Source organism: Camelus bactrianus, chromosome 17 (genome assembly GCF_048773025.1).
Source record: "Camelus bactrianus isolate YW-2024 breed Bactrian camel chromosome 17, ASM4877302v1, whole genome shotgun sequence".
NCBI lineage: Eukaryota > Metazoa > Chordata > Mammalia > Artiodactyla > Camelidae > Camelus > Camelus bactrianus.
Genome location: NC_133555.1, coordinates 23,880,240 through 23,907,174, shown reverse-complemented (window position 1 = coordinate 23,907,174; position 26,935 = coordinate 23,880,240). Strand labels below are relative to the sequence as shown.

At 41.1% G+C, this 26,935-nt stretch overlaps 1 protein-coding gene across 7 annotated transcripts in view; it reads right to left on the bottom strand.

Annotated features, from left to right (window-relative positions):
* The window catches only part of CADPS (calcium dependent secretion activator), a 415,573-nt gene that overhangs the window by 114,322 nt on the left and 274,316 nt on the right, over positions 1-26,935 (bottom strand). For 2 of the 7 annotated variants that reach the window (XM_074344558.1, XM_074344559.1), the window contains exons 12-18: positions 24,077-24,213; positions 20,456-20,643; positions 18,241-18,399; positions 4,881-4,982; positions 3,326-3,389; positions 2,829-2,952; positions 373-441 (exon numbers count right to left, since the gene is read on the bottom strand). In XM_074344558.1, the coding sequence (XP_074200659.1) occupies positions 373-441; positions 2,829-2,952; positions 3,326-3,389; positions 4,881-4,982; positions 18,241-18,399; positions 20,456-20,643; positions 24,077-24,213 (843 nt within the window). The remainder of the gene's footprint in view (positions 1-372; positions 442-2,828; positions 2,953-3,325; positions 3,390-4,880; positions 4,983-18,240; positions 18,400-20,455; positions 20,644-24,076; positions 24,214-26,935) is intronic. The other 5 variants (XM_074344560.1, XM_074344562.1, XM_074344564.1 and 2 more) reach the window with 3 other exon arrangements.

The window sequence follows — 26,935 nt, the reverse complement described above, 5'->3', positions numbered from 1 at the left end:
TCTGACACCTGACACATTGCTCCCCACCTAGCTGCTACCTTTTGATTGTGTACCAGTGACAAGCACTTTACAGATTGGGGTTACACACAAGCAAAGTAAAAATGCATTCAGGTCACAGACAGAGAATAACTGAAACACTTAACAGACAAATCTGAGTTGATCACAAACAAATGGCGTAATTGTCTAACCTGTGTTAGGCTGATAAAAAGTGACTGGACTTCTCACACTGGGTTTCACAGACAGAATCAACAGACAAGCCAATGCTAAAAAACTTGAAGCAAGGAGAGTGAGTTGGTTTGGATCTGGATTTTCTTGAAATAATGAAAACAGAAGGAGTGAAGACAGCATGGCGAGGAGGTGGTAGGTACTCACGAATGGTTAAATCCATCACTTGGGAGGCCAAGCAGAAGACAGGATGCTCATACATTTCTCTCTTTTTCCCTATAAAAGAGGATTTGGGCATGCAAGAGGCTTAGGTCAGAGGTAAAGAGGTCAAAGGTCATAGGTTAGAGGAAAACGTTACATTAGCTCAAAGGAAAATAGCCACAGAATATTTTGGGATAAACACAGGATAAAAGAAAAAGGAGTTTCAAAATTGGAGATCTACTGGATTAACCATTCAGCATGCCGTGAGTCACGAGAGAGATTGTGACCATGATTTTACACGTCTCTTTAGAATTATTTGCAAGAATACAATGACCAAAAACATCATGAATAAAGGGAAACAGAATTTCATTGATCGAAGGCTCCAAGATACTAAGGATTTCAGACTTTAGTATCTAAGGCTCTTGAGGTATTTCTTCATAAACATAGTCCCCAGCAATATTACTACAACTTCTTTCCGAAATTCTCAGGGAACTAAGCTGTTAACGGTCACAGAGGGGCTCAAATGTAAAAATGGAAGATTTCTTTTCTGAGGCTGGGACCAGACCCTTCGTAAAAAGGAAGTCATCTGGTAGTAATATCTTTAAAGCTGCAGTGTCCTCAGCCTATGGTGGACTATGTTCATGAAAGAAAACCTGATACATGCAGCCAGGGGATGTTGGGTTGTCTGAATTAACAATCCCAGCATGCTTTGAAATTGGCGTCACAGCCACTTTTGCAGAGGTAACGTCAAAAAGTGGCTGAGCCAATCACGGACAAGGAAGGAGAGAAGCAGAAGAGAGCAGGTAGTGTGGAATGAGGTACTTCTCTGAAAAGAGAGTTGGGGAAAAAAAATAAAAAAGATTGGTTTCTTCAAAGAATCCCCAGACCTAAAAGTCACAGTGCAGAAGATAATTAACACAACCAAGAAGAATTGAGGCACAAAAGGAAATTACAGACCAGCTGATCTACTTTGGAAATGAATGCATTTTTACTTACAGATCTTAAAGTTTGTTTTTGGATATATTTATCTGAAAGAAGAGAGCAGATCTTACCAAAAGCCTAGTAATAGCTAGACCAAGACCTACGTACGAGGCAGCAGACATGGCGACCGAACGTTTCTTGATCCTATCCCATCTCTGGCCTTGCCTAGAATTATTTAGGTGCCTGGTGGACTTTACCAAATACAACCAATCATTATGTCCTGCGGAGGCAAATGCTGGAATAATTAGTTGCTAACGTAGCCCTGTAACGATCTTCTTGTTCCTCTATTTTTGTCACTCATTACCAAGTCAAGAGTTGATAAACATCCTTTTGGTGCCCAATTCTTAAGTGTTTCTCCCTGGATGCATAACAATGAATTCATTACCACTGGTACACAATTTGCATCGTCAGACAGACAAAATTGAGAGAGGGAGGACGCGTAATGTACGAAACACTGCGAATTTGACATGATCTTAACCTAATTCTCCAAGGAAACGAGGACTTCGGCAAGGTAAGTGATGCGGTTTGGGGAGGTGATTAGGTCTCTTATTTTTATTTTTTAATTTTTCCCAGTCATGTCCTGAAGGCAGACAATGGGCATTTGCTGGTTTTAGCTGGGTGATTCCACATGTGAGAGAACATCAGATTCCAGAATACGGACACATTGAGTTGTGCACACAGAACTTCCACATTTATACAACTTACACCACCGGTCAAGTTGGGTGTGGCTTTCAAATCACCCTATAGAAGCCAACAGGGTAACAATGAAAAGTGATTAATACCTTTGCAAATGAATAGGTCCCAAAGAACCGTATCTTCTCAAGTAGAATGGACTCAAAGTGCCTTTGGGCGATTGCTCGGTCATCAGTGACCGCTTGCCTAAAACTTGAGAGGGCAGTGATGACACCCATCCTGGGTTTGGAGTAACGAGAATGAACACGATCTAAAGCGAACCAGGAGCCATCAGAGACAGCTGGATACTAACCTGCCAGCAAGCCTGAAAAGCTACCAAAAGATAAGATACTTTCAAGGGGCAAGAAGAGGGTTAAGCAAAATCTTGATGCTGCTTCCTTCAATTCTTATTTCACTTCCAATGCTATCAACAGCGGACAAGCAAATTATTTTGTTTTCCTCTCTTTAAAGAAGGTAGCAATCCTACAGAACTCTGTCAGAGGAAAACATTAGCCACAGAGCAAAGTTAGGGCCAACGTAGACTCTTTGAAGGGATCTTAATTAACTGCTAACATCCTATATTCAATCTTCTTCCCTACAGAGACTGTCTCCTGAGCCCCTGCTCTTCCATTCATCTATCTGGCCACAGCCAAGGAAGCGATCACATTTCAAGGACTTTCAAGTTGCAGCTTAACATACTCAGATGGACCATTGCTTGCTGGTGCCCGTCAGAAAAGAGAGAGACTTCCCCAGGGAGGCATAACAAAATTTAAATGGAAAATTGGGGACAGAGTCGGGGGGGGCCTTACCTTCGATTTTGGCATACTCGGATAGCCGAGAATAGTTGACTAAAGCAGCCTGCTCTAAACATTTACGGATGACTGTTTTTACCTCCTCTTGTGGCGCTGGGGTTACAATGTCTTTCATCAAAACCTGCAGGTGGAAAAACAAAGTCAGCAAGATGGTTCAACCAAGTGTGTTACTCATTTATACTTCTTAAAGAATTCAACTGAAAATTCGTTGTGGATGCCTCCTTGCAACTTAATTGACCAACAGCCATTGCTAAAGAGAAAATTTTAAAAAATCCAATGCAGAGTTAGGATGTCAAAGCCTGTCCATGAACCAGGGAAGGGTGAGGGACGGATCTTCAATATATCCTAACTATTCTTCATTTTTATTCTGATATTTGATGATCGGTAAACAAATCCTTTAAAAATACAAACCAGGTCATTCAACCACACTATTTCATGATAATTATGTTCATGTCTCTGTGTATATGTCATCTGCCTTTTACTTTCCTTCTTACCCTTTCCAAGAGTGAGAGAGTAGCTTTCAAAGCACCTTCAGGTCGACCAAACGGAAAGCAATACCTAAAAAAGACAGAAGAAAATTTCAGGTTGCCCAGATCGATCGCATGTTAGCATATTTCGTGCAATTTGATCCCTATAGCAACTCTCTCTGAGGAACAGAAAGCGCTTTTTATTTTGTCACGTTGTGTTATGTTAATCTGAATTCACACCATATATGTGTGTATATAATGTATATATGTGTATGTGTGAATAATGACTGAAGAGAGACTCCACAAATGTCTGCAACAGAAAAGAATATTTCAAGTGATGACATGAGTCTCTGTTTAGATTTCTGTTGTGAAGGAAAAGCATTTGTTAGCTCAAATATAAATTTATATATTATTATTGAGACCAGCATTAAAACAATATTAGTTGAAACAGGCACAAATCCAAACACACTTACTTAAATCCCCACCCCCAAAATTAAGATAGGAAATAAAAGAGTGTATTTTGAGCAAATTCGTGATTCTACTAATTGCCCTTCCTTGATGGTAGGTTTTAATTGTTATTCGATCTTTTGTTACTGGCAATGAACGTTGAATACAGTGTATGGCCAATAAAGATTTATCCAGGAGGTTTTTGATGGCACAGACATAGAACCGTATCAGGTACCACTGAGAGTTCTAATGACTATTTCAGGCTGTCACAAGCCCTTCGGGACACTCCCCCTTGTGGCACAAAGGGGGCAGGATGGTCTGTGGACACCCAGAATATTCTGTGTATGCATCTCACTTCTTCCACTTGCTGGCTGAGTGGCCCGGGGCAAGTTACTTAACCTCTCTCAGCCTCAGTTTACTCCTTTTAAACTGGAGATTATAATAACTACCTTAAAAATTGTTCTGAGAATTCAAAAAAAAAATGAGTTCTAGTTCTCTAACACACAGAAGGATTTAATAAATAGGAACTACTTATTATGTTATTATAAAAGGTCTTACTATCTATGAGCTCCTATTCCAAGATCTCTAGTCCAGAACCACCAGGGCAGCATTAAAAATGTCTCATTTGCTCTAAGGGAGAAGTGGGCTGTGCTGTGCAAGGCTTAAGTGCTGGGTCTGCTGGCTGCCTTGAGTGTGTCAAGGCTGATGCTCATTTCTTCCTCTGCATAGCCAGCTAGTCCTGTTTCCAGGTAACGGAGAAGGTGGAGATGCTCTTCTGGGTACCACTGCCTTCCTTCTCTGTTCAAGTGAATTGATTCACAGGATTTTGCACTGTTTTGTTTGGAAGCCTTGAAGAAGCATCACATCCAATGTTGCAGTAGATTCTTTTAGACTGATTGATGATTGGGGTCAGCTTATACAAGGAGGGCTTTGTCCTTTCAGTGGAAATAAAATGACCTTAAGATTTCCTAGTCTCCTGGCTATTGGGGAACCCTGTCTTGGTTTGCTTTTTCATTCAGCTATTTCTAACTATCAGTGTGTCCCTGATAACTTTACAGTTTTAGCAAATCAAGCCCTTAATTTGCCCTTTCCCAGTCTCACCCTCCTAAAAAGCCCTTTCGCCCCAGATCCTTACCTAAAATGTGTTATCTGATTTTCCAGCAGGACACGGAGTCTCTCTTTGATTTCTTCAAAACGTTCCTTTTCCTCAACAGTCACAGTTCCAATCCCATCAGGCCTGAAAGAAGACATGTCATGAGGTGACGGGAACCTCATATGCTGACACCATCAAATCAAACCTCTAGCAGGAGGAAACTGTCCATTTTAGAAGAACAACTCCAATGATCGATGTGACCTTAGGAGAAGTCCTGCTTTTCAGTGCCGGCGACTGGAGGGGATGGGGTATTCTGAGGTTATCGTTTGAAGACATTTGCAGAACTGTCGCTCATTTACTGTGAAATGGTAAAATGTACAAAGTGGTGGCTTGCAGGTTAAATCCAGCTTCTAGACCTCTTCCGTTTGGCTCACAGCTTCTTAAAATTTTGAACTGCTTGCCAACATTTTTTAAATTAGGAAAGTTTTTATAATACAAGTCTCTTGAAAATTTGGAACAACTGGCATTAATTGGCAAGCAGCAACAAGCAGCCTCTTTCTTAGCTGAGGCAGGCACTCAGCAGGTCCACACCTCTAGTTTGCATCACCTGCCTGTCTTGTAGGTGCTTAGGCCTGGGACTCCTGCATTATGCACATAAACTCCTATGAAAACCAGGCGTCTTGTGAGTGTTTATCCTTCCCAGAGCTAAATGTTATTAAATGACTCAATTTCCAGCTTACAATTACAGATGTTCAGATTAATTTAAGTACTCATGTATTAACTGAAGAACAAATTACAAGACACTGTAAAAATTATAAAACATTGATGAAAGAACTTGAAGGAAACACAAATAAATGGAAAGAGATCTTGTGTTCACGAACTGGAAGAATTAATTACATTAAAATGGCCACTCTACCCAAAGCCACCTTTGAGCTCTATGCAATCTCTATCAAAATTCCAATGGGATTTTTTTTTCCCACAGAAATAGAAGAAAAAATACAAAAATTTGTATGAAACCACAGAAGACCCAAATAACCAAAGCAATTCTGAGAAAGAAGAATAAAGTTGGAGGCATCATATATTCTGATTTCAAACTATATTACAAAGCTGTAGTCATCAAAGTGGTATGGCACTGGCATAAAAACAGATACATAGATCAATGGAACAAAACTGAGAGCCCAGAAATAAACCCTTGCATATATAGTGAACTAATGTTTGACAAGGGAGATAAGAATACTCAATGGAGAAAGGACAGTTTTTTCAATAAATGGTGTTGGGAAAACTGGATATGTACATGCAAAGGAATGAAATTGGACCCTTATCTTACAACACTCATAAAAAAGAACTGGAAATGAATTAAAGACTTCAATATAAGACCTAAAACTGTAAAAAAAAAAAAAAAAAACCTAGATGGAAATATAGAGGTAAAGTTCTTTGACATTTGGTCTTGGCAATGATTTTTTTGGATAGGACACCAAATGCAAAAGAAGAAAAGCAAAATAGAAAATGAGACTACAGCAAACTAAAAAGCTTTTGCACTGTGCAATAAAAACACAACGTATGGGATGAGAGAAATATTTGCAAACCACCTATCTGATAAGGGGTTAATATTCAAAATATAGAAGGAATTCATAAAAAAATAGCAAAAAAAAAAAAAAAAAAACTCCACTCCAAATAATTTGATTAAAAATGGGCAGAGAATATAGACATTTTTCCAAAGAAGACCTATGAATAGCCAACAGATCCATGAAAAGATGCTCAACATCATTAATCATCACAGAAATACAAATCAAAACCACAATGAGATATCACCTGTCAGAATGGCTGTTATCAAAACAAAAAGATATGAAACAAGTGTTGGTGAGGCTGTGGAGAAAAATGAACCCTTGTGCACTGTGGGTGGGAATGTAAACTGCTACAGACACTATAGAAAATGGTATGGAGGTTCCTAAAAAATCAAAAATAAAATTGCCATGTGATCCAGCAATCCCCCTTCTGGGTATATATCTGAAAAAAAAAAAAAAAAAAAAAAGGAAATCACTATCTTGAAGATATATCTGCACCCCCATGTTAACTGCAGCAATGTTTACAACAGCCAAGGTAGGGGAACAACCTAAGTGTCTATTGACAGATAAATTGATAGAGGAAATGTGATATATACACAATGGAATATTATTCAGCCATTAAAAAGAAGGCAGTCTTGTCTTTTGTGATGACATAGACAGACCTTGAGAGAATTATACTAAGTGAAATAAATCAGACAGAACACTGCATAATGTCACTTATATGTGACATCTAAAGAAGCTGACTCATAGAAATGGAGAGCAGAATGGTGGTTGTCAGGGCTGGGGAGTGGGTGAAATGGAGAAATGTGGGTCACAGTGTGCAAATTTCCAGCTATAAGAGGAGTAAATTCTGGGGCTGTAATCTACCATATGGTGACTGTAATTAACAGCACTATATTATTTACTTGAAATTTGTTTAGAGAGTAGATCTTAAATGTTATCAACACATACACACACAAGGTAATTATACTTGGGGGTATAGGTGACTATTATGGTAATCATCTCAATATATACATGTATCAAATTACCACATTGTACACCTTAAACTTACATGTGGTATATGTCAATATCCCAATAAAGGCAGAAAAAAGAATAGGATATTTTCCAATCTCGGAAATGAACTATTGCTCAGCTAATAAACAGAATGACCCTACCGTAAATAAGTAACTTTCAGCTTCACTATAGTAATCTCATGTTTCTGAATCACCCTTAGGTTCACACACATTTTCCTCATTTCCTTCGGCCCATTCAAGTTGAAAATACAAAGGAAGGCTGCATATTTATAGCCCAAATTGATCTGTGCCAAATTAGACGTGGGATAATCTGACCCATTCAAAGACTTCAGCTCCCCAGATCTTGTAGTGACTTGTTTTGACTACTGGCTGAGCCAGTTTGCAGATTGGTGCGTCACCATGAAACTTCTATTGGAACATTCTTCAGTTTGCAAATGCAAGTCATCTTGAGACCAAACAAATGGTCTTATTTATAGGCCTTCTCAAGGATCCAGCATAAGTTGGGAAAATCCTGTATACTAGACCAGTCTGACTGCACAAAAGACTTGGCAAATCATAGCACTGTACCTCCTGTTAGGGGTTTATTGGTCAGCTTCCCTTCTTCTTAAGTACTAAAAATGCCCTACTTAAAAAATAGGAAAACTTCCCCTCCTCCATTTGGTAGAAAATATTCCTGAACAGTAAAAACCTTACAGTCCACTTCTTCACCCCCTCCTGAACTTAAAGGCAAAATGGTAAATATCAGGGATGCTACTGGAATTAACTTATGTGTTTTTTTTTTTTTCCAGGAAAAATCTCATATGTTAATTTATAAAATTTATTTAAAAAAAATTTTTTTTTAAAACATGAACTGTCCACAAAGCTGTAGTTAAATCTCAGGACGAATTCATTGGCTCCCACAAAATATATGTGACACTGTCTGTGGTAACGTCTCCTGTTTCTGTAACCATCTACAACTTCCCTTTAGCTGTGGCTTCTGGATTTTGTTTACACAAAAGCCATCTTGCTAATGCACTGAACGTACGTTTCTACAATTGGTGTGTGTGTGTATGTACACCATCGATTTGAGGGGGCAAAAAAAAGAGCCATTTTAAGCATTTTGTTTCTTAGCAGGGAATTAACCCAGAGAAAAATGCTATTAAATATAAGGTACAATTCAGAGAGGAGTTTATAGATCACAGAGAAAAGCCTGAAAACCATGTAACACGGGCAGCCCAGAGATGGTTGTGACCATTATTAAGTCACATTATTTTTTTCTGTGAAGAACTTCATTCCTTCCTTATGAAACAAGCCCTCTAAGGCAATTAGGCAATGAGAAGGTAGCTTTTAGACTTGTGCTTTGAGATGATAAAAACTGAACTTGTAGTGTGTGCCTGGCCACCTTGCCATTCTCACAACAAAGGCTATTATTCTAAAACATAAAGTTTGGTTGGTTTTTTTTCCCCCTTTTGTTCTGATGATTCACATTTACAATTAGTAAAGGTATCAGATGACAGCTTGCATGTCTCCGTGGGCTACTTTGTGAACACTGTTAACCTCCCTATTCAAAAAAAGGTAAACAACTAAAAATTACTGTCATCTTTTCTTAAATTTGCTTCTTGACTGCCCATGCCAGCATGAACAGTTCCATTTTAAAATAAATGGAACCAGCTAATCTTACGTCTGTAAAACACAAAGTACAGGCTTCACCACCACCACCAACAACAAGAAAACCAGGTGACAAGACACATCACGACTTAGACATCCAACACAGATTTATTTGTAATTGCCAGAAATGTTCTGAAATGATGCTGGTAACAGTGAATATTATTTTACAAACCGAGGAAGAGACGGGCAGGAATAACAATTTATCCAAGATCACAGGCTGTCACTCTATCAATTAGAAAGCAAAAGTACCCTTTGTTAGGGGTCTGATTTCTCATAATTACTACTGAAATTCTCGTCAAACATCAATTTCTTTTCCAATGACCCCTGTAATTTGCCAATGTAAATTTTACAGGTTTAGGTAGATTTCTATGGGTCTACTAACTGAAAAATCCGGGTTGGATATTTCGGGGAGCTCTGTTCTCACAGAAGCAATGAAATACTTTTTCTAGAACGGTGATTCTCAAACCTGAGTGTGCCTGAGAATCACCTGGAAAGTTTGTGACAACTCAGACTGCTGGACCACCCTGGACTTTCTGATTCAGTAGATCTGGGGTGGGGCCTGAGAACCTGCATTTCTAACAAGCTCTCTGGTGCTGCTGGGTTTGGGGAACCTTCCTTTGAGGAGCTCTGTCTTAGAGCAAGAAAATTCTGGGTGGGTGGGCTGAACACCTTAAAGGGTACTTTTGTTTCAGGGCTCCCAATTTCCCCTGGAACAGACTGAACATGGAACCAGAGATCTTCTCTAAGAAGTAATGGTCCACTGTTGAAGCTAGTAATCCATTCCCAAAGTGGCATCTGCACTGTTTCCAAGGTACTATTCTAAGCAGGGCTAGTTGCAAAATAAATAGAATTGTACTGGTGTCTCTCTGAAGCCATGCTTTTGTTTTTCTGTGCTGGAAACATTTGGGGGTTGATTCTATAATTGTCATAAAACTGGCTCCGCATCTTGTTCCTTCCTCAATACTTTTAACACTTAAGGAATCACAAAGAATGAGAGAAGAGGAGGGAAGAAGCTGGAGTTTTAATCCCAGACCGAGATGTGTCTTTACTCGGAGTCACGCCTACGAGCCCTCAGCTCTCTTGTATCCTGAGTGCTGTTTTCTGCTCGTATTTTTACACTTCTTGGGGTCCACTGCCTCTTCCTAACGGCGCTGGAATTTGCTCTGGAGGAAGGACCTGGGCTGTGTTGTGGGTACTCCTGGGGGGAGGGCAGGGGAAATTCAGGTGCCTACTCTCCCACTGTCAACGCTGCAGGACTTCCTACAGGTCAGCCCCTACCTCCCGTGGTCCCTGCACCTCTAAGCTGGTCTAGACACTACACTCAGCTAACTGGACGCTCCTTCCTAGGACCTTTACATCAAGAAAATGATGTGAGGATGAAAGAGACAAGTGGAATTTGCTCATCCCAGCAGTCTGTCCTCATAGGTCAGTAGCTCTTAATCTCTGGCTGTACCTTAGAACAGGAGAGGGAGCTCTGAGAGGTCCCACCCTGAAGCTCTGATTCAGTCTGTCTGTAGTAGGGCCTTCACACTGTCATGTTACAGCTCCCCGGGTTATTCTAACATGCAGGTAAGGGTTGAACCATTGCTCTGGTCCTTTTGCTTATTTTTCCACAGCTGCCTTCAATCCAGTTTTCCCCTCCCTTTCTTTGAGGCTCCTGGCATCGTCCCAATCAACTCCCTTTTGCATAGATTATCCAGAGTCAGTTTTTGGTACTTATAGTGAACTGATGGAAGTTCATAAAGCACACAGCCCCTTTGTTCCCACGCTCCCAATTTTAGTAGAAGCGTTGATGCCTTCGAATCTAGCTTTAGAAACACACACACACACACACACACACACACACGGAAGGAAATGTGGTCCCCGGTTGCTGGTTCCACCTAACTGCACACTGGCTAACCACTCACTTCTTGCAGATCATGATCCCGCAAACCTGAGACAATACGCAGGTCAAGTGCAGTCATTTCGGGAGCCCCGTCGCAGACTGGACGCCGGGCCACCTGCAGGCCATCGTCGGAGCCAGGAGCGGGCCTCCCCGGCCACGGCAGACTATATCACATCTGACACGGCGGGCATCTCTGGGATCCACCTTTCAAGTTTTCGGCAAACCGTTTTCTCACTGTCCTTCACGAAGTTGACATTTTCGGCAGCACGAGAGGAAGGATGTCAGGTCGGCTGCTCTTCAAGTCCTTGTCACAGTGGTTAACACCAGCTCTGTCATCTCCACTCTCCTCACAGCCTCCCATCCTGAGCCATGTCACAAATAATAATACATCTACAGTTGTGTCCCCCCCCCAACCTTTCTTTTCTTTTCTTTTTTTTTTTTTTTTGGTCAGATTGCAACTACCCTCACCCAGCTGCCCACACTTTAGGAGTCGGTATGTAAATTCTCCGTTTCCCTAGAATGCTTCTGAGCTGGATTTTGTTAATTCACATCCATTGTAGGATTAACCCAATCCGATTAAACACTAGGCTTTTAAAGGGAAACATTTTGTTGCGATATTTGAAATTAAGCGTGAACAATCGAGCCAAAGAATTCCAGCTACACCATGTTTTTGTGGAAATGAACTGACCTCTCCGGGGTCGTTACACTGTCACTCCACACCCAGGTGGGCACACGGAGGCCCAGCATTTAATTATCCTGTTAACGGGGCTCTCCACATAATTTTGTAAAGCTGGGCTACAAAACCTTCGTTTTTGTCAGGTTACTAAGTGAACTCAAAGCATACTATGACTGATGTGTTCCGAGGCTGCGTCTGTTTGGTGATTGAGCACAGAACCCGGTGTAGAAAGAAATGCGTGGATTGATTCAACAAAAGAGGAAAGAGTGCCTGGTCCACCTGTCTGCATACAGCCAGCTTTAAGCTCCTATCGCTCCCAACAAGGGGTAGAACCCCAGCTGAAGCGGGAACACACTCTCTCTAAATGCAAATGTCCACATATGCCAGTGCAGGCACCGTAAACATGATATATTTTCTCTCTCCAAGTGGATGCATGCCTGCAGACCGCGTTACGGAGCCACGAAAATGTCCTTAAACAAGCACGCTAACCGAATCCTCCTTGCTGCAAAACTGTTCCAGCCCCGAAATATGAGCACTCAAAGGGTCTGAGTGGAACAGAATTATTTTCATAGACGTTCCTCACGATGGTCCCTAAAGAGAACACTGAGACCCAGCACACTCTCTTAACCTCTCTCTCTCTTCTTTAAATTGACTTTTTCTAGCCATCCTTCTCCCTGACAACTTTCAGAATGACACTTTTGAGTTTAATCCCAGTGTGGGATATTTCCTTTGTCTCTCTCGAGCAGATCATCACTCCAAACTCAAGGTAGCACCAACGCATCAAAAGAAGACATCCCCACTGTCTCCTCTGGATGGTCTGTATCAACTCTAGGTTGATCATACATTGTAATTAGGGCTCTCACGTCCCGTAGTCACTGCTTCATTATGAAAACCCAGCCTCGCCCTTTCCCTCCCTCCCCTCTCCAGCCCATGCCCTTTTCTAATTATGCCCTGATGCCCTGGGGCTCAGACATGCTGCTAAAACAAATACATCAGAGCGTTTGTATCACAGAGTAAGACAAGAAGCAACAACAAGCAATTTCTACATTTCAAACATGCATTGACGCTTCTCAAGGTTGGCTTCAGTCGATCTGAAAAAGAGGTGTGGAGAGGGCAAAAATCTACCAGTGAGGTCTTTCTGATTTGTATACTGCTTTCTAAATATGTAGCTATAACCCAACAATATCAGGAGATGTCTTCACTCTAAGGATGGGGGTGATGGAGCAGCCTCTCCCTACCGAACAGTCTCAAAGAATGTGGTTGCTATTTGAGGAAGAAGAGAAGACGTGTGTTTCTTTATTTCTAGACAAACCTAGGCAGTTAGGCTTTAAATTCCACCATGAACACCTGAGGACCTTAAGTACAGACTTCTGGGTGATCAAACCAGTCATATGTGTGGCTTTTGGGCATAACACACACCGTGAAAAGGGTGTGACACCTGAAAATATGTTTTGCACCAATGAATCCACTGACTACTGAATGAGGACACCCTGGTGGAATTTCAGAAGGAAAATGCACATTAGCTGGATGGTTTGTTATGGGCCAGAATGAACGCACTGATGGGATAGATAATTCAGCACATTTTATAAGATTTTATGTGTGAGTTGAAAACCCTGCTGTTCTCATGGGGCAAATTTCCTTCAGGAAGAGAGTCACATGGGTTAAAAGCTAGAATGCAAGCTCTAAAAAGGATTTCTCTTTCGGATGCAGACGTTCACTTGAAATGTGTTTAGACTTTTTCCCTCTTCTTCTTAGAAGTATTTCCAATCAGGTGAAGCTGGTTCTCTAGAATTTAGAGAGCATGACTCAGCTACTTGTAAGGGCAACGCCACCTGCTCAGAGCCGGGAGGCCAACCAGCCACGTGCTCCTGCCAACAAATGCAATAATGCCTGTGTCCCTGTGTGACATGAGACCAGGAATGTAAGTGTCACTATCGTCCCCTACCCATGCCTGCCTGCCACCGAACTGCTGTATTCAGAGGTCAGTAAAAGAGAGCTATGGTCTTTCCTCTCTCTTTGGGGGAGGGAGTTAAAAAGCACCAGACGTAATGTCATGATGGGTGTATGTGTAACTAGGAGAGAGAGAAAGGGAGGGAGAGATGGAGGGAAGGAAAGAAGAGAAGGAGAGAAAGGAGAGATTGGAGTGGAAGGAAAAAAATATACCTACGCAAAATGAATCCTTCACTTCCAGGTAGGTATTTGCAAAAAAGAAATAAAGGAAACCATTATGTGACACGGATTGGAAGTGAGGGACCAACCCTGGAGGCAAGGACATGGTTCACAAAGCAGCTGCTGTGGTCCAGGGAAGAGAAGATAGAGACCCAAGCCTGGTAGTGGCACTGAAGAGAAGGAGATGCGGATGGACTGGAGAGGTACCTAAGGGCACTGACAGGGCATGGTAATTGAACCTTGTGATGTGCTGAGGGAGGAGTGTCAAGGATGACTCTCAAGGTTTTTGTCTTGAGCAACTGGGTGGATGGAACCACGTACTGACTTAGGGACCCTGATGGAGTAACAGAGGAGAAAAGTGAGTTCCATCCGATTGTTCAGTTACTCAAATCTAAGCCACAAGGATCACATGGTCTCCGCATACAAGCAGCACCTTGGCTCCAAGCACATCTCCCAAAAGAATCCTTGGACTCATTTTCAGAGATTTTTAGGACTCATGCCCTCTTACATCTGCTTGTAGACTCATTAATCCATGCAGCTTACTTTGGATTGGGGCGGTTGGCATTATGGATTTGTTAATTGCTGATACAATGTACTTTCTCCGTAGGCCATATGTGAAGAGCAGCACTGGCATTCAAGAAATGTTAAATAATAATGTAAATGAGAAAAATTTCCAATCCCAATAATAAATGGATCCAAGGAACATTGACGCAACTTGCAATCATCGGAGCTGTTTGATTGCCTTGTCACTGTGGGACAGTGACCAAAGTGATGTGAATCTAAATGTCATCTAGAAAGAATACTAAAAATATTATGGTGAAAATTAAGTACTGCAACCCTAGGAGCTGATTTAAAAATGAGAAGATGTATCGATTTACATCTGTGGATTTGATGATCGCCAAGTGTAACCAGCTGAACGTACTCACATTTTCCCTTTATTTTCCTCTCCCTTTGAGAAAATGGGCTCAGTTTTAAAGAGCTGGTCCAAACTAATGTTCCCTCAATCAGTGGTTCTTAAATGTTGCTACATTTAAGAATCACTTGGGAGATTTTAAAACTATGATGCTTAGGCTCTATCCCAGATTAATGAAAGCAGAACCTTAGCGGGTAGGCCTAAAGCACAGCATTTTTTAGGCTCCTTGAGTGAGTCCACTGTGCAGCCAACTTTGGCCACCAAGACCTTGAATGAGTAGGATCTGCAGACCAAATGCCTTAGAAATACCTGGAGGGAGGAACCGATTAAAAGGGCAGGTGCCTGGCCCCATCCAAGACTTGCTGGATCAAATTATCTGAGGAGGGGAAACTTGCCCTCTCCATTTTAACAAACTCCCCGTATGATTTGTATGCAAACTAGAGTGTGACAACCCCTGCACAGGCCAAAAATCAGTGGTGGCAACTGTCATGCCTTTAGACACAGAATAAGTCTGTGTGAAAGAAAACAAAAGCCAAGTAAAAATGAGAAATTTCAGTGCATCACCTGGACGTTTGATTTTTCTTTTTTTAGGGTTTTGTTTGTAGGGGGCTGCCCTACAAACTAGTGTAGGGCACTGTAGAATCTTTAGAAGCATTGTAAATGCCTCTACCCACTAGATGAGGATAACATCACCCTTCTCCATGGTGACAATCAAAAATTGTTACCAGGTATTGCCAAGTGTCCCCTGGGGAAGAGATCACCCCTAGCCAAGAACCACTGCTCTAAAAGATGCCAACATGTGGATGGTTCCATATCTTCCACTGCTTGGAATTATGAGCAGCAAACATCCTCCTATTGACCAGATATGTCTACTTTGAATGAGATGTTCTGAATTCAAACAGGCATAGCGTTTGACAGGGACATGGCACAGGCTGCCAGAGAAGGCAGGATAAACTCAGTCACCAGACCCTGAGTGGTCACTAACGATGTCCAGCTGCACTAGGGCAGGGATCTTTCGGGCTGCTGAGTTATTAATGGGTAGAAAATTAATAATTAGGTAAAAAGCGACTTTTCACCTAATCAAGTTGGCTGTGAGATGACAACGGGAATGGGCTCTATTGTTCAGTTAAATTCAGTTAAAGGGCAATTTGCTTCCATGAGTCATGAATTCCTTCTTATACTGAGTCAGAAAATAGATAACATCTCCACATGCAAATAGTGTTCATCCCGATGAAGGAGGCAGGAAAATGTATTTCCCCTGACCCCCAGGACCGAAAGGCTGTTAATTACTGTTCAAAGGAGACTCTCCCTTAGGTGGTCTAAAACTCCAGATCCACTCTGGCTTTTTCCACAAGGCCAGAGTTACCAGATGAGCCAAAATGGTTTTGGACATCTTTAAGACAAAAATGGAAAAATGTTTTATGACTTCAGATGACTGCTACAATGCCTCACCAGGAAATTTTGAAATTCGTATCAGATAACTGAATCGGCATCTCACACCATATACAAGCACTTATGCTGGGCAGGTAGTAAGGCAGAGAGGTTACAAATGAAAGCACCACAGTCAGAATATCCATGTTTGAATTAGGTCCATACGCGTATTTGCTACAGAGTAAGTGAATGAATTTATCTCAGCCTCAAATTCGTCATCTGTTAGGTGAGGGTACTAATAATATAGATCTCATAACAATGTAGTAAGCATAAAATAAAATAATATATGTAAACAGCACTTCACACAGTGCCTGGCATATAGCAAACTCTTATTAAATTGTGATAATTAAACTTTATTTATGAAATCTGATAATAGATAATTTTACTTGTTATTATAACCTAATAAGATAATTTTAGAGGTTGATGGGATATTACAGGTGCTATGGTTCTATGTGCTCATTTTGCAGATGAGAAAACTGAGACACAGAAATGAGGTATGATAATCTTAGATTTTTGCAGAACAGGCTCTAATACTCAGACTTTTAGAATCTACGTGCAGTGCTGATGTACTAAAAAGAGGAAGAGTTTGGGCACAGAGTATCTGGATTTGCCACTTAAATTCACATTCAGTTTCATCATCTGCAAAATGGGTGTAAACGTAGCTAACCTGACAATGTTAGAGCAAATGAGACAGAATGTACTTTATAAACTGCAGAATACCACACAACTGATATATAATATTATGATTTCTTCTTCCTTAAAAAATGCAATGCAAACATAGACCATGGGACACACATAAGCCTCAAAATACCATTCAAGATCATTTTAGGTAGTTTTTCAAGGCGTAGGGAATAGGTCAGACGCAAGCAAGTATGGCCATTTACTCTCTGCTCTGCTTTAATGCTGAACATGCTCAAAGCAGCACCTTGGACAGCAGCCAGAGAGGCTTCTTTTAGGCACCAACAACATCCTCTAAGCACTTTCTTACCGGCTGCCAGCTGCAGCAACCTCACAGTATGACCGTCATGGGGAGACACAAAAACTCCATTCCACCTCCTCCCTTGTATACTGCAAATTCAGAAGGTGGGTGTCCACATGGAAACAGGGCTTTCTTTGACCTTCACTACTAGACCTGCGTACACTGATTGACAGCCTGTTACATTCTCTAGGAAGTGAAAATTGGCATTTTCATTCAGTCTACCTGTAAGTGAACTGTATATTTTAGGACATAGAAATATTCAAATGAATAAACTCATTCTGAAGCATAGAGCACACCTCCTTGCGAACTATGTGTAGTTCGACATGCTAGGGTCAGAACAAACCACAGCAACAAATCTTTAAAATGTCAATGTTAATTTGGAGAAGATACGGAAGGTGAAGAATGACATAAGGATAACACTGGAGATAATTGTACATCTAGTTTAAAAAGGAAAAAAGCCACCAATTTGCCATTTTACCAATTCACAAAGAGAGCATCTCTAAAGGACATGGGAAACAGGAGAGGATAAACATAATTTACAAAGAATCGAAAAGTGCTTTCAAGGAGACCTCATCATATCAATGATTCTACTAAGAGTCATTAATTTACTGATAGACTTGACTTTGTGTCTTTATTATAAATCATTATTTGAAGTTGGATTTCTTTCATGAGATAAATGTAGAACGGAGGGGGTTTGCTGAAAATGTTGGACCTACTACAGATGTATGAACCCAACTTAAGCCAACCTATTTCACTCACTCCTTAAACATAATTTCAAAATTATAAAGCACCAGTTGCTTATTATGAACGGCTTGGTAAGGTACCAGGCCCCTAACGAGATGCCACTTAAAAAAGCAATTAATGATTCTCTTTACATATTGTTCAATTAGTTTTTTTCAATATGAACATGTTTTCAACGTCCACTAAATACCTGACTCAAATTCAGTCCTAATACATAGTATTTTTGCCCATTGTTAGGATTTTTAAACACACATCTTTTGACAGAGACTTTGGGAATACACAAAGCTTGCGGTTGGCTAAGGTGGAAGTTGTAGCGGAGATGAGGGGATGGGGAAGGTCACAGACATCGCGGAACACAAGCGAATACACACATAACTTCTTACCTCTTGGGCTCTGGATTTGCCTGGGTTTTGGGATTTTTTCTTTTTTTGGATTCCTTTTTGGTATCTTTTTTAGCCTCTGGTTCAGATGGGGAGGGAGTTTTGATCCCTTCAGGGTCTGTATTTGGTGGCAGCCCACTAAGGTACACATGCATTTGTTGACTTTGGAGAGGGGGTGGTCGCATGGGGCATGCACAGAGTGTGGTCAGCCACGGGAGAATCGAGAGCACACATACATGCACAAACAAAAGAAAGAAAAAGAAGGATGCATCAAACAGCGAAAGCAAATGCATTCAAACTAAAATAATAAGCAAAAAAAAAAAAAAAAAAAAAGATGCAAACTTGCATAAGGAAAATCAGAACTGAAAAGAAAATAAGAAATCCAAAACTGTTTCCATGACAAGATGTATAAACCTAACTGTGAATCAAGTGGCAGTCTTACAATATGAAATCCAGACAATGTGTATCATAATTCATGATGATGTTTACCAGGGAGTTTACAAAAACACTTCATTATTTTATAACACTTTCTTATTCAGTAACATATGTAGAATACAGTGTGACAAACCAGAGAATATAATGCAACTTCTCTCTCTCTCTTTAAAGAATTCAGTCCAAGAGGCTGTAACAGATAGTCATCAAAGTGTACATATTTATAAAAAGCAGAATTATGCAGAGCTACTCCCCAGGTATCAGAGTTTTCATGAATATCTTTGATGCAAATGAAAGGTCATGTGCTGGGCTAGCAAGCATTGTAACAATGGGAGGTGATGAAAACCTTGTTGCCTGTTAAATATTCAAACCCGCAATGCTATTGTTATCTAGCTCTAAATGTTGAAGTTGCATCTCATAAAATCTAGCCGTACTAGAGAGAGAGAGAAAAAAAATCACAGCCCGAACCCCACAGATATTTCAGTGTTATAGCTTGCAAAGATGAAGATGACTGACAGAATTCTGATTCAAAATAAAATGCAGTCAATTCCGGATTCTCCCACACATGAATTTCCCCAGAGTAGCAACTTTTTCATCACAGGCTGGGTTTCTGGAGCCACTTCGTTTTCCCTGGCTGTGCCTTCCCTGGCTATTGGTTGGGCTTCCTCGGGGGGGTAGTGGAGGTTTATCTTTATAGTAATGTGAGGCTCCATGCACTGGGATGGTAAACTGGCTATGGCACTGTGGAAATTTATTCCATGTCTTCAAAGCCAAATGGTAATGTTCTTAAATTATTTGCTGCTTTGCATTATTCAGAACCTGGATTTTTTTCCTCCAGGAGCTGGGCAAGGTCTAAAGAAAGAAAATACTTAGTGTGGAGTTAGGAGAACTGATGTTCCGGTCTTGTCTGCAAAACTTAGAAACAGAAGGGGTTATGATTACACTGTGATCTCTGAAGTTCTTCCCAGCTCCGTGGTTCACGATGAGTTTTGCTTTGCAGCTTCACCTAGCTTGTTTCTGATCCTGAATTTCCTCTGCAGAGCATTTGGACATGCTGCTCCTTTGGCCCAGAACCACTGAACTCCTCCTCCAGTCCTCAGTCCTCAGGGAGGCCCTGCCTGTCACCCTGCCATCCCAGCTGAGTCGTGTTTCTCTTATTAAATGCTACCATGGGACTTCATTCCATTTTCTCAGAGAGCCAATCTCTATACCACTCTGCCCTCGTTTGGTGTCTAGTTTTTGCTCACCATGGATGCTGACCCTCAGCAAGTAATTGTTGAATATTTATGGAATGAATGATAATAACAACAAAGGCAAACATTTATTTAGCCCTTGCCATGTTCCAGGCATGGCGCCGAGCCCTTTATAACCGCTTGCATCCTCTCAACAATCCCAGGAGGTCATTATCATCCCTGACTGACAGAGGAGAAAACTGTGGCACAGAGGTTTTAATCACCAACCAAGGTCATGGCTAGCAAATGGAGGAGCCAGGATTTGAGCCCAGACTATCCTAACTTCAGAGACCACTCTAGGAGTCCTGTCTGCCGCTTCTATTAAGTCTCTTGAAACGAGAAGAAATTCAAACCTGTGTGTTCTTTGTGTTTGTGTGGCTGGTGTGTGTGTGCATGTGTGCACGTGTGCACACACGCGTATGTCTGTACTACTGAGGGAATGGGGATGGATAGAGGGTGAGAGATGATACTAAAAGCAGGACCAATCATAAACCATTGCCAGTGTCTCAAAAAAAATTTTTTTTTTGAAAGAATACTTCTGGACACGTGCTTACCTGTTCCCGTGGACATGGGACGCACAGAAAGCAAAGCTGTAGTGAAGGAGGGTGGGGTCGATCATGGCGCCGTTTTCCGCCCGTTCAAGCAAGTCTCTGAGGTAGCAGAGATGGCGGTGACACCCTCGGACTCCATTTCGGGCGCAATACTCGTCTAGTACAAACACCTGGCCTGGACTGAACCAGCCCTATTTGGGGAATAAAGGAGAGACTTTCTTTTAAATACAGGTTGGTTTTTCTGGGAGAGCTGCTAGAATTGGGGGTGACTGGAGAAGCGGGTAAAAATAGAGCTAACACTTACTGATTGCTTATGGAGTGCCAGCCACTGTGCCAAACTCCGCATGTGCTATCTGGTTTAACCCTCACAACAGCCCTATAAGGTAGGTACTGCGATCCCTCTTTGATGGATGGGAAGTTGGAGCTCAGGAAGGACATGGTGACGCAGTAAGTGATGGCATCTGGATAGCAGAGGGCATGATTCCACAAAGAGAGTCTCACCCACTGCTTTAACACTGAACCATACACTTGAAGAGTATTGGAGTTGAGGGTAAGGTTAAGTCCCGGTTACCAATAAGAAAAAATAGTATTATTAATGCCTTACATGGGTCTAGTGTTTTACTCTTGACAAAGAACTTCAGTTGAGTCCCATAGCAACTTTGGAAAGTAGACATCTTCATTTCATAGATGAAAAAATGGAAATCAGAGCTGTTAAGTGACTCACAAATAATACCAAACAGGCAGGATTCAAACCCAGCTCTGTTTGACTCCAAGATTTCTTCTTCTTCTTTTTTTTTTTTTTTAATGCTCTGGAGCATAAAGAAATACTAGGATTGGTCTACATACATGCCAGGACTTCATAAATCCTTCTACTTTGGAAGGAAAATGGTTTTAGATTTTAAAATGAAGAGAATAACATCACTTTCCAAAGAGAATAACATGACTAAGTTGTTAAGTTGTGAATCAGACATGATTCCATTAAACAGAGAGGAGCTTCTTGTGCCCTGGTTGAGCCTTTTCCCCTCACCCCTCCTCTGGCAATTATTTGTTTTCTTCTTATTTATTTATTTGCTGCAGGACCACACAAAACTCTGCTCTAAAAGAGAACCTGGATGGAATCTGTGATTCAGAGCTGACTGGGAGGCATGATGGGGTAGAAACTGCTGCCTCCGCCGTGCACTTAAGAAAAGAGCCGCACAGAAAGCCCTAGGGACTTGCCACTCAAAGTCACCCTCGGAACAAGCCTGAAATCAAATCACTTCTTTCAGTTTGGGTATCCTTCTGAAGTAAGACATAAACCAATTTAGGTGGTACTTTGCAAGCTGGGAATTTAGGGTTGTCTTAAATATAAATTTAATTTTCCTTGGAGGGTCTTCTCTGAGTCCTCTTTTGACTGTCACTCCATCTTGGGAGGGAAAAGGCAAAAGAAGAGAGGGACCGGGTGGCAGGTAGAGGCCACAGCGGTGCAGCGTGGGAAGCCTCTGCCACACTCCAGTCTCGTATTAGCGGATCTGGGGAATCTTCGATTTGACAACACGCAGCTCAGCAATGCATCCAACGGAAGACGGCATCTTTCCTATTTCAAATTGTAAGTTACTGCAGAGGGCGGGAGAGTAGTCGAGGCAGTGGGCTGCCCCTATAGGCAACTTCTTTGCCACTCCATCTGCTACCCCAAATGCTAAATCTTAGAAACAACACTGCTGTGAAAGATTAAAATATATTTTCTACGACTCAGATGACACCAAGTCTTTTGTAGATGCCAAAATAGCTGCTTTGAAAAGAGTTGAAGAAATATCAATTAGGAACTCAGTCGAAGACACAGAAAAATTTATGTATCCCTGCTGGTCGGTCTCCAAAACTAACTGAAATAAAAAGATTGTAATAATGAGAAAATGGATTATATAGAGGCAGGAGAGAAGGTCCTTTTAATCGCTGTTATTTTCTGAAATTCTGGGAGGATGATTAATAGATACAGGTATACAAATGGGGAAGGAAATTATTTTATTCTATTTGTAATTAATTTTGGATTTTAGACCATATTTTTAGGCCTATATGTGACTAATAGGAAGCAAACATCAAAATTTCATTTCTGGTTTAATTTTTTAGAGGACATTTACTAACTCTCCTTAGTGATGAATTTCTTGGTGAAAAAGAAAATTGTTTTAAGAAATTATGCTTTGAAAAAAGTCTTGAAAATAAAATGCCTCAAAAAAAATTTCCTCAGGAGACTAGGAATTATACATAAAAGCAAATGACTTAAGTTTGGAGGCATATTCTTACAAATTTCATAAATGCATTTTATAATTATGTGAATAATTACATAATCGTAGGAAACACATTTGCGAAAAACTGCCTTGCAATGCAAGGTAAGCTTTTTTTTTTTTTTTTTAAAGTCAAAATGATGTGTTCTTTTCCAATTTGGCAAACTTCAGATTCTTCTGATGAAGTGATTCTAAACCTGAGATAATCAATGAATCTTTTATGAGGCGAAGATTAATAAACTATTCCATGTAATCCTGCTTCTGTCTTTAAGACTATTTTATTTGCCATTTTTAATATTTTGGCTTCTGGCACAGAAAAAAAAGGAATTTAAAACAAAAATTAGAATAGATTTAGGCTATAGTCCTGGCATTCAGAAAAAAACAGATTTTCATTATATTTATGTTAATATCAGTAATATGTTATCCTTAGTTAATTATATAATATTAATAATATATAAATATAGTCACCTTAGTACGCAGAGTCAGGGACGAGGCTTTCCCTCTGTGTAAAGTCATTTCACCCTTTCGCCTCACCTTTCCCATCTATAAAGTGGGATTAATAGCACTTATCTTTAAGAAATGTAATAACTGTTTACGGTTTGCAGAAGGGAATGAATTGGGTCGTTTTTAGGCTTTCGAATTTGACAGTATAAAGCCCCAAATGTATCTTCAGAAATCCAATAAGGACACAGCAGCAGCCCTTTGCATTTAAATGATTTAAATCCAGGCTTAAGACAGGATTTCAAGAAATGCTCTTGCTGGAGAGCTGGACTTCTAAACGTCTAAAGCAGCAAAAGAAAAATTCCCCCCACCCAAGGGTAAAAAAAATGCTTTGAATGCCATGAAGGAAAAAAAAGCCACCCAAACAAGCCCAAACCCCTTTAGCTTATGAAAAGTGAAATGAATTTTATTTACAAATCATTTTCATCTTTAAAAAAAAATAAGCAAAAAGAACGCTTTCATTCCTGAGACAGGAGCACAGGGTCTTATCGTCTGGGGTGGGGCGGGAGGGGGGATCTCGAAAACTAAGAAACCGAAGCAATTTTTATAAGTTCTCCACAAGCAGGTGCCAAACTCGATTACCCTCTTGGGAATATTTCTCGAGTAGCAGCTGAAAAGGGGGAAGCTCAGATAGGGAGGCTGGGGAATTGGATCCATCTCCACTGATAACTTCCTCTCGTTCTGTCTTGTTTCTTGGGTAAGTAAAACTACCCCAATCCAGGAAATCAAGAACACGTTTATAATTGTTTAAGGGGCCCAGCAAAGGAGAAAAGAGCTTCTGACATAAAGGTAGAGAAATATTTCATGTTTAAAAAAAAATGTCATCACGATGAAATTGCTGTAGACCAAAGAATATACTTGCCAGGCAAGAATAGGAATCATTAAGTCTGTGGTCCAAAGTAAGACGTTGCACCATCTCAAAGAGGGAAGCGTGGTCAAAGTTACAGGGGTTGGAAGAGATAAATTCATCCATGCCATGTTTTTGAGCTCTATCTGCGTCTGTTCATTTATACATGTAGAGAGAGACACAATTTAGAGAAAACACATCATATTTTCTTTGACATTTCAAATACACAGGAATTCACTAGGCATTACAAACGCTAGCTGTTCCCCCGCTAGCCTCCCACCAACAACCCCAACGTGTTCTTTTTACCTCCCATTGTCAACTTGCATCACTCACTGGTGAGTTTACTGCATTTAGGCAAAAATATATTGGCATCAACATGTTTATCAAATGATCACAACTCCAGTGCATTTATGTTGCTCTTTAAAAACTAAGCACACGACCGGAACTTCGCCTGCGTTTCACCAAACCCTGAAAGCAGATCGGATCTTTGCTTATAAAAGCCTATTTAGCTTTTCGGTTTTTAATAGATTCTGCCATTCCAGTGGTTATGTCTAGAGCAATTTCTCTACAATTATTGGGATTGTCTGGGGAAAAAAAAAAAGGGGGTTATGCTGATTTTCAGCAAAGTGACAATCTTTGTAAATATCCTCCCCTTCCAAATCCCCGTTGCCAATTTGGTTTCACAAAAGGTTTGGGTCCCCAGCCTCCAAAATGAAAAGAAAATAATAACAAAAGATTTTCATTGAAACCTGGAGAATAAGGTAAACGGGAATTTAGTCTGTGATAGCCAAGGACGTTGCCTTACAGAGTGCTTACTCAGAGAGCAAAGCCTTATGAAAGACAAACAAATTTACTCAGCAAGGGCTGCGATCTGCCATTTATTGTGAATTAATAGTCTCAATGTATTCACACTTTTCCTTACAGGGTGAAGGCTGTAGGCAAAACCTCCTAAGGGCTAACTAATTAATCTCAATATGTGTGTAACTAAAATAGCCTCTATTCAATCGGCAAAATAACTCAAGAGAATTCAACTCGGGTTGAGACCAAGCAAATCCCGAAGAGGTAGGAATGAAGGTCCTATAGACGTTAAAGGAGTCGGCTCACTCCACCTCATAATTTACTCACTCTCCCAAAATGCAGACTGCAAAGTAAAAGAATTTCTTATATCAAATCGAGCAAGAGTTTATTCATTCCCTTGCATGCAATATTCTACTGGAATACGGGGACCTGCCAGGGACCAGAGATGCTGTCAGGAACTCGAGGAAAATGGATTTCTGACTTGAGAGGGTGTGTGAATAATACTTCCGTACGTAGCCTTCATCCCTGCTTGAGGTAGGGCTAAAAATGGGGGTTAGAGTAGCAGTGTGATGCTAAGATGATTTCCCCTCACGTTATTAATTTTGTGCATCGTTCCAGCCTAAACGCACGGTGTGTCAGGTAGACGTATGCCCTCCTATTGTTCGGTGTTTAAATCTTCAGCCATCTTTCGTAGAAGTAGCAAGTGGTCAGTGTTTGAACAGGATGTGTTGTTTATGCCCAAGACACGCAGAACGACAGTTTCCAAAAGGAAAGTTGAAGAATGTGGATTTTAACAGCCAGATCAGTCCACTGGGACGATAAAACACCAGCTTTTCGAAGGGATATCACATGAGCAGGAATTATAGTAGAGCAGCTGAAAGAATTCTCTTTGCTGGGTTAATTGCCTCAGATCTGTCTTCAGGGAAGTGCTTTCAGTTTGAGGTTCGGTGCTTTATCCAGGAGGGTTCTTTTGTTTGGTAATTTGGACTTAAAGCTAATTTCTTCCTTTGCCTCAGGGTGGCCAGTAAGAGAGGTGGCCAGGATGTTGGTACTGGGAAAAAAGCTAGCTGCTTCTCTGTGTGTGTGTGTGTGTGTGTGTGGTGTGTGTGTGTGTGTGCGTGTGGTGTGTGTGCGTGGGGTGTGTGTGTGTGTGTGTGTGGTGTGTGTGTGTGTGTGTGTGTGGTGTGTGTGTGTGGTTGTGTGTGTGTGTGTGGTGTGTGTGTGTGGGGGGGTGTGGGGTGTGTGTATGTGTGTGTGTGTCTGTGCCTCCTCTGGCCCAAGGCAAATGTCTTAAACCTAGTCCACCTTCTGATGTCCCCCTGCCAGACAGCATTCCTATAATCCAGGCGGTACCTCCCATCCCTTAGGACAGATTCTACCCTCTCACCTGCACCCTGCCAGTCCCAGGACAAACTAACAGTGGGGTCCACGAACTGCTCATCCTGTTTCATCCTCATAAAAAGCCTCACTCACTCTGTGTCTCCCAGATTGAACAGGGAGATGAGGCATTTGGGCTAGCACCAGCTTCTTGCTTTCGGATTTCTCAGAAGAGGCTGCAAGCTGACAAACGGGCCGGGCCCTTTACTTCGCCAGTTTGGCTCTGCTGTTTCATTGCTCTTTAACTACGATGCTGCAAATGGTCATTTCATTTGGAGAGAAGGGGGGGGGCTCTCTTATAGCTGTTAAAAATAAGGCCCATGTTTCAAGTCTCTGACTCTTATTTGCTGAACCTCCTGAAAACTTTGTGATGAACTATTTTGCTTGGATGCCCACTCAGGAAATGGATTTGAAAAGGGAGCTTGGCTCCTCTGCAGAGATCTGGATACAGACCCACTCCCTGCCTCTCCCCACCCATCATCACGATGCAGCTTCACTGCACTAATTCTTGGCTTCGAGTTCATCTAAAGAACAATTTCATTTTTACTTACATCTTAAAGCAGGGCTTTTAAAATCTGCTTAAAATCCACCTGTTTTCCTTTTCAGAAAGCCACCCTATCAACATTAAAACCTCCTTTTCCTTTCCTCCTGCTTTCGCTCCATCAGTCCACACTGGAGAACAAGCCTGGGACTGGTTTA